We start from the raw sequence: 13,166 nt of genomic DNA, 5'->3' as shown, positions 1-13,166 counted from the left end.
AAAAAAAATTAAATAAATCAAACTGCTCCGACTAACTGAATTAACCTAATATCGTTTTCACATTTTCTAAATTCATTGTAGTTAATAAAATAGTAAGCAATTCCAAGAGAAAGAGACTACGTAGAAATGCACCTTTACTATTTAGAATGATTTCGATAATATGTCCCCACGGCGCGCAAATTCCAATTCAGAAATTGATTCAGTCCCCTGCTTTCTACTTGCTCTGCCTCTCCTCCATCTTTTTATTGGATTCTTTCTAATCAACAGAAAAAGAGATGATGCCATCTCAACTTTTTATATCAAAGCTTTATTCCTAAATGGCCAGCACCATTTTAACACCTTCAGCCTCAAGGGTCCCCTCTTACTCCCAAAAGCAACCCAATTATATTCTCATTTCAATTAATCATGCATAAAGTCATTCCCTTTCCTTTTTTGGGCTCACGTCGAAATGTTCTTGTAATAGTATTTTAAATCAATTATGCTTAAAGATGCGTTCTAGTTTGTTTTTTGTTTTTTTTTTTTTTTGGTATTGTAATATGTAACGATTTAAAATTTTGTCAAACTGACTTCGTTGAACAAGAACTTTTTTGAGATATTACAAGCTAAAGTATTCTAAAATTGTAATTTTGTACATCGGAAGCATCAATTTTGTTATTAATAGACTAGGACACATGTAGGGAATAACTGAAAGAAAAGAAATCGATTAGTTAATCATCAAAGTTTCGTTTATTCAATGATCAGAAAAGTTAATCAAAAAACAAAGACTAACGAATACTTCCTTATGTTAGTGTCTGTATTTTAAAAAACATGATAATGGACGCACAACTAGTTTGAGAGGACAATCGAGTACTTTATTATGCTACTATTCAAATATCTCAAACTAATTACGCATAATTAATATTTTTATATACTACGTAATTAGTTTTAAATTTGAATTTTGTTTCATCCAAAAAAAAAAGGAAAAAGAAATTATTTCCCTTTTTCCTACTTTTGGTAGTTCCCATGCATTTCTCGCTCAACCCTCACAACTAAAACAAATGGATTTCCATATTATAATCATCTGACACATTTTTCTTCCATTCGGGCATCCAAAATTGCCCCTTCTCTCTCTCTCAGTCATCCCCCAACTGCAAGTTCCAATGGAGATTTTCCACTCCTCCTCCTACTTCAACCTTCTCCTCCCTCTTCTCTTCCTCTTCGCGGCAGTTTCCGCCGCCGATATCTACTCAGACACCCTCCTGAGCTTAAAATCCGAGCTCACAGACGTCAATGGCAGCTTGAAAGATTGGATTCTCCCTTCTGCAGAAAACCCACCTGGCAAAATCCACGCATGTTCTTGGTCCGGCGTCAAATGCAACACCAACAACTCCGCCGTCACTGGCTTAGACCTCTCCATGAAGAGTCTCGCCGGTGAAATTTCCGGCAACCAATTCGCCGTCTTCACGGACCTTGTCTCACTCAACCTCAGTTACAACTCGTTCTCCAGTCACCTCCCTGCCGGAATTTTCAACCTCACCAACCTCACAACATTAGACATCAGCAGAAACAACTTCTCCGGCCACTTCCCCGTCGGAGTCTCAGCCCTTCAAAACCTCATTGTTCTCGACGCATTCAGCAACAGCTTTTCCGGGTCGCTCCCCGCCGAAATTTCAGAGCTTCAGAACCTCAAAGTCCTCAATTTAGCCGGAAGCTACTTCCGGGGACCGATCCCGGCGGAATACGGCGCTTTCCGCCGCCTTGAGTTTATTCATCTCGCCGGGAATTTGATCACCGGAAGCATTCCACCGGAACTGGGGAAGCTCAAAACAGTGACGCACATGGAAATCGGCTACAATTATTACCACGGAAGCATTCCGTGGCAATTGGGGAGCATGACGGAACTCCAGTATCTCGACATTGCCTATGCAAATCTCTCCGGCGCCATCCCAAAATCCCTCGGGGATCTCAACAATCTCGAATCCCTCTTCCTCTTCAGAAACCAGCTTTCTGGGTCGATTCCGGCGGAGCTCAGCAACATCAGAGCTCTCCAAAGCTTGGATCTTTCCGACAATCTGATTTCTGGGTCGATCCCAGAAACCTTTTCGGAGCTGAAAAACCTTAAACTCCTCAGCCTTTTTTACAACGAGATGGCCGGCGAAGTTCCCGACGGAATTGCAGAGCTTCCATCGCTGGAGACGCTGCTTTTGTGGAACAATTACTTCTCCGGCAACCTTCCCCGGAGCTTGGGGAGAAACTCGATGCTCGGATGGGTGGATGTCTCTACAAACAACCTCAGCGGCGGCGTTCCACCGGATATCTGTGCAAATGGCCAGCTCTTTAAGCTGATGCTGTTTTCGAACAACTTCACCGGCGGCCTCTCCACTTCTCTGTCAAACTGTTCGTCTCTGGTTCGTCTTCGACTCGAAGATAACATGCTTTCAGGTGAGATTCCATTGAAATTCAGCAGTCTGACTGCATATCACATATGTTGATCTATCTGGGAACAATTTTAGTGGTGGGATTCCAATGGATATTTCAAAGGCTCAAAAGCTTGAGTACTTCAATGTGTCTAGAAATCCAGAATTAGGAGGCACAGTTCCTGCAGAAATGTGGGAATTGCCAAATCTTCACAATTTTTCGGCTTCCTCCTGTAGTTTGATTGGCAACGTTCCTTCATTCGAAAACTGCAGATCGATATCTGTTGTTGAATTGAGCAAGAACAGTTTGGAAGGAACTGTTTCGGAAAGTATTTCTAAGTGCCAGGCTTTAGAGAGGATTGATTTAGGGAGCAATAATTTATCCGGTCGTATACCCGAGGAGCTTGCAAGTCTTCCTGCTCTTGGTGTTCTTGACCTGTCACACAATAGCTTCGATGGATCAATACCTAAGAAGTTTGGTTCTTCTTCGAGCTTGGTACTTCTAAATGTGTCTTACAATGATGTTTCCGGAATTATTCCATCTGGAAAGGTATTTAGAACAATGGAACAAAGTGCGTTTGTTGGGAATCCGAAACTTTGTGGAGAGCCTCTGAGATCATGTCCTGGTTCAGTTGCTATATTTGGAAGCAGAGGCGTCGGGAAGCTTTTATGGATTCTGCTACTGTGCGCTGTAGTAGCTATGTTTGTTACTCTATCGGTTATGGGGATATTTTATGTCCGTAGAGAAAGCAAAGGCCAATGGAAGATGATCTCGTTTGATGGACTTCCTCAATTCACAGCAAATGATGTGTTGAAGAGCTTCAGTTCCACAGAATCCACTGGATGTATTACCGCCTTTGTCAGCTTCGGTAAGCAAAGCTGTTCTGCCGACGGGAATCACAGTTTCTGTGAAGAAGATTGAATGGGGAGCAAAGAGAATGAGAGTTATGTTGGAATTCGTAACACAAATAGGGAATGCAAGGCATAAGAATTTAATTCGATTGCTCGGAGTTTGCTACAACAATCAACTGGCTTATCTCTTGTACGATTACTTGCCCAATGGAAACTTGGCTGAAAAGATAAGTGTGAAAAGGGAATGGGCAGCCAAGTACAAAATTGTCATCGGTGTTGCAAGGGGATTGCACTTCCTTCACCACGAATGTTATCCTGCAATTGCACATGGAGATCTGAGGTCAAGTAATATAGTGTTTGACGAAAATATGGAACCTCATTTGACAGAATTCGGGTTCAAGCATCTGCTCGAGTTGAACAAAGATTCGTTTGCAGCAGCAACTTCCACCTGGGATGCAGGTATGCATAACAAAATATGTTCTTTCATGTGGAAGAGATGATTTTGTCGTTGTTGTTTTAAAAAGTTTTAATCTGCCACGCCAAAGATATAATTTAAGCCTTTACATCACCAGTTCTATAACACAACTAGAAATATACCTGAACAACCTTAAGTACTTAAGCGTCAGAAATGTTGGGAAAGGTACCGAATTCCTGCAAAACTGAAAAACCTTATACCAGAAAGAGAAGCTGTACAAAAATGTAGATGGTTTGAAAGGGAATTGTCAGAAGAATTTTATTTCTTTCGTGTACTAGCCTCGATCAGTTCTATAATTGCTCATCTCCTTCCATTGGACAGGTGATAACATCAATGTCACAAAAGAGGAGCTATGCAGGGATGTATACAGCTTTGGGGAGATCACGCTGGAGATTCTAAGCAGCGGCAGGTTGACAAATTCTGGCGCAAGTATACATAGTAAGTCAAGAGAAGTTGTTCTGCGGGAAATCTACAATGAGAACGAAGCTGGTTCCAACATTTCAATGCAAGAGGAGATAAAACTGGTAGTTGAGGTTGCTATGCTTTGCACCAGGAGTAGGCTATCCGATCGACCATCCATGGAAAGTGCATGGAAGCTTTTATCCGAGTCGAAAATCCAGATGAAAAACAACCCAACTTTTGAAGCAGCAGGGTGATGAATTTAGATGCAGATTACCTTAAAAATCCAAAGATATATACACAAGATGCAGTACTTAACTGGTAAGAGTGAGCTGTTTGTACTTATAGTCAGTCAATCAATCAATTTGTTTATAGCTTGTTGTTTGTATCATAAGAATTAGAAAAATGCTTTTGTTGTATAATAGTGCCATGTACTGATATAATATAAGTTTGTGTACCAGATATAATATAAGTTTGTGTACCAGATTTCTCCAACTCCAATTTTCATTAATGGTTTGGGATACCGTTGTGCTGGTATTCTTGGTTAATCACGCATTGTTATACGTTTTAACTTTCATGCGATACTATTGGCCTGAGATACCGCCATAGTGATCTCGAAAGTTCATTTTCACTCCAGGGTGAAAAATACGGATAACAAAATGTGTATATAAATGTGAATTATACGCAAATTTACTAACAAAACGAATAAATATTAACACTAAATTAGACTCTTACAATGATAAAGGAAAATGTCTACACAAATTTTCCATGAAAATTGCTTCAAATATTAACTCAGTCTCAAAATCTCAGTGTGCAAAGCATCAACAACTCCTTGAAAGCTACCAAACTGAGAACTCACCAAATCAACTCCAACTCCAAGCATCTGGGCCCCGGCTGCCGTGATGGGGCCATGGGCCGCCACCAGCATTTTGGGGCACGTCCTCTTGGCAGTCTCCCAGTCCAGCCCAAACTCTTTGAAGCTCTTCAGCAACCCCTCCACCTCCGCTGTGCTCGTAAACACAATCGCATCCAACGCTCCATCTTCGATCTTCTCCACCACTTTCTCGGCACAGCCCGGGCCGGCCCATCGCGTCTCGTACGCGTTTACCCTAACTGGAACCCAATGCTTGGCCTCCAAGTCCCGAAGAAAGTGTGGGACCACGGGAGGCTCGACCAGTCCCACCACTAGCGGGACTGGACACAACACCCTTCGACCGCGCCCGTCTCCGAGCGATTGGACTAATGCGTTCGGGGTCGCAGTCAAAGGCACTAAAATTCTGAGTCGGTCAGGATTGGGACAGAGCTTCTGGACGAAACTGTCGTCTATGAGCTCGGAGTCCTTTCCCAGCGCGGCGACGGTGAATACGTCCCCGTGCGGGGAGAGGAGAGGGTGGGGGACGTCTGCGGCGGCGGATGAGAACGCGGCTACGGCTGTGCGTGAAGGGAAGGCGACGGCGGAGAAGAGGTCGAGGGAAGGGGGTGAGATGTGGGGTTTGAGGGCGGCGACGGTGGACGGCGTGGGCTGAACGATGAGTGTGGGGGCGGAGAGGGGTTTGAAGCCTTTGAGGGTGAGGAGGTGGGCCAGCCTGGCGGCGTAGTTTGGAGGGGTGGTGAATGCGACGGTGCGGATGCTGCCACTGCCATGCGCGGCGGCCATTTTGGCAAGTTATAGTTTAACACGTTATTGTTAAATCCATTTTGAGCCCAAGGGCAGCGTGATAGTGATGATGGAAGCCCAGACCCAATACAAGCTGGTACCCGACCCAACTAAACTTGGATCATAATTTTTTTATTTTTCATGGATAGTCATTTTCATACACTTAGTTTTATTTCTCATACATTTTATTAATTTATCTTTTCCAATTCATCAAATTCGACGGTCATAACTTGAGAATAGGTGTTAGAGGTAAAAATGGATAGCACCACCTTTTTTTTATTTGGGGTAAATACAGATTGAACTGGATTATATTCTCTTAATATTTTGCATTGAACATTTGTGAAACAATAATGAAACTTTCTCAAAGTGAAATTCTCTATGAACTTCATCTCATATTTGGTACAATATTTTCTAATATTGACACATAAATTATACCAAAATATAAAATGACGTAAAATTCATAAAGGATCGTCTTTTTCAGAATGTCCTTATCATTTCTCTTGAACATTTATTACAAGAATGCTTGGTGAGATGATAATTTACCACACCTTACACCTACTCGTTCATGTTGGTTGTTCAATTACCATACCTCGCATATATCTATTACCAAAAGACACTTTCTTCACACATTATTAATCTTCTCACACGTTAATTAGGCAATAAAGATTACTGTATTTACGCTTACATTCATCTTCTCACATGTTTACACAACTTTCCTCTCACATGCTAATTTATCAATAAAAAAAATTACTTTCTTTATATGCTGCATTCATCTTCTCACATGCTTACATTGGTTCCTTCTCGTGTGCTAATTAGATGATTAAAGAAAAGTTACTTTCTTTACACATTACTTTTATCTTTATCGTACGGTTCATCCTTTCATGTGCTAATTTGGCAATACAAGAAATCACTTTCTTTACACATTACATTCATCTTTTCACATGCTCACATCTGTTCCATCTCACGTGCTAATTAGGTGATTAAAGAAAATGTACTTTCTTTACACATTCCTTTCATATTCCCATGTGCTCACATTCATTCTCTCATGTGCTAGTTTGGCGATAAAAAATTACTTTCTTTACACATTACATTCATCTTATCATGTACCCACATTCGTTCCCTTTCACGTGCTAATTAGGTGATTAAAGAAAAGTTACTTTCTTTACACATTCCTTTCACCTTCCCATGTGCTCGCATTCATCCTTTCACGTGTAATTTGGCAATAAAAATTACTTTCTTTACTCATTACATTCATCTTCTTATGTGCCCACATTCGTTCCATCTTGCGTACTAAATAGGTGATATTAAAAAAAGTTAATTTTTTTACACATTCCTTTCATCTTCCCACGTACTCAAATTCATCCTCTCACATGCTAATTTGGCAATAAAAAGTTACTTTTTGTATACATTACTCTTATCTTCTCACATGCCCACAACTATTCCCTCTCACATGCTAATTTGGCAATAAAAAGTTACTTTCTTTATACATTACACTTATCTTCTCACATGCCCACAACCGTTCCCTCTCACATGCTAATTAGGTAATTAAATAAAAGTTACTTTCTTTACACGTTACTTTTATCTTCCCACGTGCTCACATTCATCATCTCACGTGCTAATTTGGTGATATAAAAATTACTTTCTTTACACATTACATTGATCTTCTCACGTGCTCTCATATGACCCTCTCATGTGCTAATTAGGTAATTAAAGAAAAGTTACTTTATATACACATTAAGTTCATATTCTCACATTCATCCTATCTCACGTGCAAAATAGGTGATACAATAATTGTGAGATACACACACTTTCTATACGCATCCCATTCATCCTCTCATGTGCTCACATTTGTCATCTTACATGTTGGTTAGTGTCACGCCTTGGACCCAGGGTCGGTAATAAAAACTCGAACCTGAATCCAAAACGTGAGTTAAAACTAAATAATTAAAAGGAAATTGAAACGGGTTGGAAAATAAATTTTCTCTTATAAAATCTCATGATACTTAAACATATCAAGAACTCTTTACAATTCTACGGTAAATAGATGAATAAACATTATATTCTTACATCTAATCCGAACTCATCTTGCATATCCTCTTGAATGTCTAGTTCGTAAACCTGCATAACAATAGAGGGGTGAGCCTCAATACATATTCTTGTCATAATAAATTGACAATACTAAATTAAGTGCCATGAAATCATATAGCAAAATATCAAATCATCCCATCATCATTATTGATAACAATGCATGAATGCAATGTAACCTCTTCGACTACCCCTGTTAAATTATATAATAGAACACGCGGACCTGCACGTCCCGTACCATGCATTTTATCACTGCAGTGGTGGTTCAAATGTTCTATTATAGAAACTAACGCCCATACAATATCCCAAATTCATAAACCTCTTTTGCTAGTTGTCTTATCTAATTCATTGATCTCCAGCCCAAATCACCCACATCGACAATTTATCCTGCCGATATCCTATTATAATGTGCACACCAGGCTCGCCTAAAACTGGTTTCACGATGAATAGATTCAACTACACAAAAGATCTTTTCCAACTACCCTCATTTCCCGAATTCTAATCTCAACACTAAAGTTCCAACCACATCTCATAGCATAAGTGGTGCACAAATAATGTCATTTCATCTTTCGTTTGTATTACAGTATATTCTTAACGAATAACATTTCAGCAATAATTCCAGAACCAATAACAAGTAAACAATTAACTGAAGTAATTAGCCAATTAATATCCAATCACATTAATCGATAAAAAAGATCAAGAATATCATAACACTTCACGAAATTTAATAAAATCAATTTCTGTAAAGGTATGCCTTATTTCCCCTACCTGGATTCCAAAGCTAAAACGAAGATCTATGTCACTACCAGAATAACTAAGGTCCACGTACTTATCCACGTCAATACCAAAATAGCTAAGTTCCATGTACTTGAGGAAGCTCCTTGATCGCTCCTAACATCATGTATTTCTTCCACTCTTTTATATTCTAATCTCCCTCTACACACACACACACACACACACACACACACGTACATGTATATAAACTGACACTTTGCATGGCTGCATGCAACATGATAAAGAGGGAAAAAGGTTGATAAATAATGTGCATAAAATTGAGAAGGTGGAAGCTATTTATACGAGACAAAGTCCGTAACTATCCTTATTCTATATTGGTAGGACCAATGGTAGAGAAAACTTAATAGTTAAGAGCAGTTCCATCCTTAAAGATTTTGCGCCAGCACCCAGCGCATTTATCCACTCAAGTGAACAGTAATAGACCCCAGTGAATAGTAATAGGCCAAAGCATCTCCACTCCTAAAAAAATGCGCTAGAACCCAATCTAAAAATGCGATGACACAAACGATCTCCACACCTACAAAATGCGCTGGCACCCAGCCCATTTAAAATATTTTATATTTTTTTAAAAGAATAAATAAAAAAATAGTTTTATTTTCGGATAAGATTTTTAACCAATTTCGGATAAGATTTCAAATAAACTTAAAAAAAAAAAACAAACTAAAATAAAATTACATACTCATCAAATAAACTTAAAAAAAGCACACTAAAATAAAATTACATAAACTCATCAAATTCACTTTACTCTTCAACCACAAGCTTATTTTAATTATCTTCACCTTCTTGCAATCCCCATTGGTGCTCAATCAAGTCATTTTGGCGGGTTACGTGCCAGTATGGCTCTTGCACATCAGTGTACCGCTGAATGATCAATTCATTGTAATGTCTATCTCGTTTTAACGGCTCGTGTTGCACGGGATCTTCGGTCCGGTCATGAGCATAGTAGATACGTGTCCTTAAGTTGTTCATCGGATCCGGCTCATATTCATCGACGACATCATAATCATACACATATTCCACAGTCATGTTGTGAAGAATAATACACGTCATCATGATAGATTGAAGAGCCTCGACATCAAACATTCTAGCAGCAGACCTAACAATTGCCAACGAGCTTGTAGGATACCAAAATAACCCTCCACATCCTTCCTACACCCCTCTTGACATTTTGCGAAGTGTTTTTCTTTTCAATCTGCGGATGTGGCACTGTTTTGACAAACGTAGAACACCTTGGGTAAATGCCATCTGCAAGGTAGTATGCTCCGTCGTATTTAGTGCCATTAACCCAATATGTGCATCTGGGCGATTTTCCTTGCAACAGATCGTCGAACACTGGAGATTTAGCAAGGACATTTAGGTCATTCTGAGCTCCTGTAACACCAAAAAAAGCATGCCAAATCCATGTATCAAATGAAGCCACCACTTCCAAAATGATACTTTTGACTCATTTTTTGTCGCCATAAGCTCCTTGCCATGCACTTGGACAATTTTTCCAAGTCCAGTGCATGCAGTCGATGCTTCCAATCATGCCAAGGAAGCCTCGCATCTCACCCTTCCTCAGAAGCCATCGCATGTCCCTTGGCGTGGATGTCCAGAGGTACTCATTGGTGTATAGGGCTTCAATTGCAGAGCAAAACCACATCAAGGACTCCAAAACAATTGTTTTTCTTATCCTCGTAATCTCATCCATTTGATTTGCAGATACTCCATATGCAAGCATTCGCAAGGCAACCATAATTTTTTGCTCTGGAAGAAGACCTAGAACACGAAAATCATCATCTTTTTGCACAAAATATGGATCATGGTTGCAAATAGCACTCATGATTTTGTTGAACAAACTTCATTGCATTCTAAAACGACGTCTAAAAACATGATCAGGGAATACGCTGTTAGGAATAAAATAATCTTCCAAGAGATCTTTACCTTGTCTTTCCCTTTTTCTATCGAAGTTTGCGGCACGCCTGGGTTTGGCTATCTGACCCACAGCTTCCATGACACAGCGGGAATGTGAGGCCATCTGCCTTCTATGGTCATCATCCGAGTCCTCCTCCAATTTGAAAGCCTCATGTCCACCTCCACCTTCCTTGAGATTGATCAATTCTTCTTGTTGTGCCAACAATCTTTTCTGTTGCTCCACAAATTGTTTATGCACTCTCCTTGAAGAAGACATTGTAAAAAAACTCAAGATTTGAAAACGATGAAGATGGATGTAGGGACGTATGGTTTATATGGACAAAAAAAATTAAGGATGAGTTTTTTGGTATTTTTTTTCACACAAAAAGTATATGAAAACTTTGGTAGAAAGTGTAGAAAATATTGAAATGTGGTATAAGGTGGAAGATGAGGGTTAGATATTTATAGAAAAAAAAAACTTTTTTAAAAAAATTTATGTATTTTTTAATAATTTTTAATAATTTTAATATAGTTAATTAATCTGGACCGTTAGTGCTGTCACGTGGCCAACGATCATAATTCTGACCGTTGGCCCTTTTTTTATTTATTTTATTTTTATTTTTGGTGAAAAAAATGTGGACTGTTGATATGTGATCGGACGATCCATTTTAAAAGTCAAATTTAATTTTTTTTACCTTTGGAAATCCAACGACACTGAGGAGGGTCATGTAGCTCTAATCTGGGTGAACACAAGTGGGCTTACAAGCGGGCCCCGCCGCCTGCACCCTTGTTTCCTACTCACGCCCAGTCGTAAGTGTGCTGCACGCACCAGCTAAATAGGCCGGCCTCTGGGTCTGTCCGAAATGGGCTGGTCTGTTCCCTGACTTGGGCTGGGTGCCATGTTGTTTTGCGAGCTGGAGCAGATTGACAGGGTGCTGGGCTAATTTTTGGACAGGGTGCTGGGCAATTTTGTGTCCAGTGGAACTACTCTAAGAGTCCATAAATTGAAATGGATAATGGTTGTCTAGAGTAGGAGGTGTCAACAACCTGAGTTGCCTAGAGAAGATGATGAAGTGTAAAGGTGCAGGTGTCGATATACAAAAAAGAGGGAGAGATCATATTAGCCTACTCAAGCCATAAAAAAGCTTACAAGTACCTTTTAATGAGTGGTAGGATTTGTATGAATAATAGCTAGACACCTTGACAACTTGAAGGTTATCAAGTAAATGTAGTAGAACATTGTAAAAGGGTATAAACTTAATAACTAGATAAATATACATATGGGGAGCTGCTAGTTATAGTACATCAAGTGGAAACTTAAGCCAAAGCTAGAAATTATATATATAAAAGAAAACCCAATAACAACTCTTTTTAAATAATAATAATAAATATATATATATATATTTTTTTTAAATACGGAGTCTCACAGTTAGACAATCAATTATAACAAAATCCACTCTTTCTACACATAGAATCCATTGCCCGCCTCACATGATCCCGTTCATCCTCTCGTGCGCTCACATTCATCATCTCACGTGTTGATTAAGCAATCATTTATAACAAAATCCACTCTTTCTACACATAAAATCCACCACTTGTCTCACATGCTCACATTCGTCATCTCAAGTGCTGATTAGGCAATCAATTATAATAAAAAATCCACTCTTAGCTACACCTTAATTCCGCACGCGTGTAGATATCACCACTTTTTAGAAATGCGAAGGAGACTCTCTGAAAGTAGAACTTTATATAAAATTTTCATCACCTTATATTTTAAGCACAATACGTTAATATTGGCATGAAAATCATACCAAAACATGAAGTGACTGAAAATCTCTAAAAAGTTCCACTTTTGAAAAAATGTCCTAATATTTCTCCTGAACCTTTATTACAAGAATGATAGGTGAGATGATCATTTACCGCACCTTACACCTACTCGATGACGTTGAGTCATCAATTATTATACCTCACATTTCGTTAAAAAATAAAAATACACTATTATGCCTCATATATGTTTATTAAGAAACGACACACTTTCTTCGCAATTCATATTTATCCTCACACGTTAATTAGGCAATAAAAATTTATTTTCTTTACAAATTACATTTATCTTTTCATGTGCTAATTTAGAGATAAAAAATTACTTTCTTATAAATTGTATTCATTTTATCACATGCTCAGATCCGTTCCCTCACACTAACTAATTAGGTGATTAAAGAAAAGTTACTTTCTTTACCCACTTCTTTCATCTTTCCATGTGCTCACACTCATCCTCTCACGTGCTAATTTGGCGCTAAAAAAAATTATTTTCTTTACACAATACATTCATTTTCTCACGTGCTCACATATGTTCCATTTCACCTGCTAATTAGGTGATTAAAAAAATTAAGTTTCTTTACACATACATTCATCTTCCCACGTGCTCACATTCATCCTCTCACGTGCTAATTACGTAATTAAGAAAAGTTACTTTCTTTACACACTATGTTCCTATTCTTATATGCTCACATTCGTCTCCTCTCACATGCAAAATAGGTGATAAAATAATTGCGACATACACACTTTCTATACGCATGACATTATCCTGTCACGTGCTCACATTTGTCATCTTACG

General features: G+C 39.0%; 2 protein-coding genes across 2 annotated transcripts; one reads left to right on the top strand and one right to left on the bottom strand.

Moving 5' to 3' along the window:
• The first annotated feature begins 1,016 nt into the window (after window positions 1–1,016).
• Window positions 1,017–4,617, top strand: LOC103949198 (leucine-rich repeat receptor-like protein kinase TDR). Its single transcript, XM_009360302.2, is given in 4 exon segments — window positions 1,017–2,453; window positions 2,455–3,234; window positions 3,236–3,707; window positions 4,045–4,617. Coding segments are annotated over 4 exon segments (2,901 nt in total). The 5' UTR covers window positions 1,017–1,139; the 3' UTR covers window positions 4,380–4,617.
• A 292-nt stretch (window positions 4,618–4,909) lies between these two features.
• Window positions 4,910–5,779, bottom strand: LOC103949197. Its single transcript, XM_009360301.2, has one exon. It carries the CDS (start codon window positions 5,777–5,779, stop codon window positions 4,910–4,912), a length of 870 nt encoding a protein of 289 aa, XP_009358576.1.
• Between the last annotated feature and the right edge of the window lie 7,387 nt (window positions 5,780–13,166).

This window comes from the organism of the source record quoted next, unplaced genomic scaffold (genome assembly GCF_019419815.1).
Source record: "Pyrus x bretschneideri cultivar Hongxiangsu unplaced genomic scaffold, Pyrus_bretschneideri_v1 Contig1, whole genome shotgun sequence".
Classification (NCBI taxonomy): domain Eukaryota; kingdom Viridiplantae; phylum Streptophyta; class Magnoliopsida; order Rosales; family Rosaceae; genus Pyrus; species Pyrus x bretschneideri.
The sequence above is the reverse complement of the archived record's forward strand: the minus strand, read 5'-3'. Positions and strand labels throughout refer to the sequence as shown.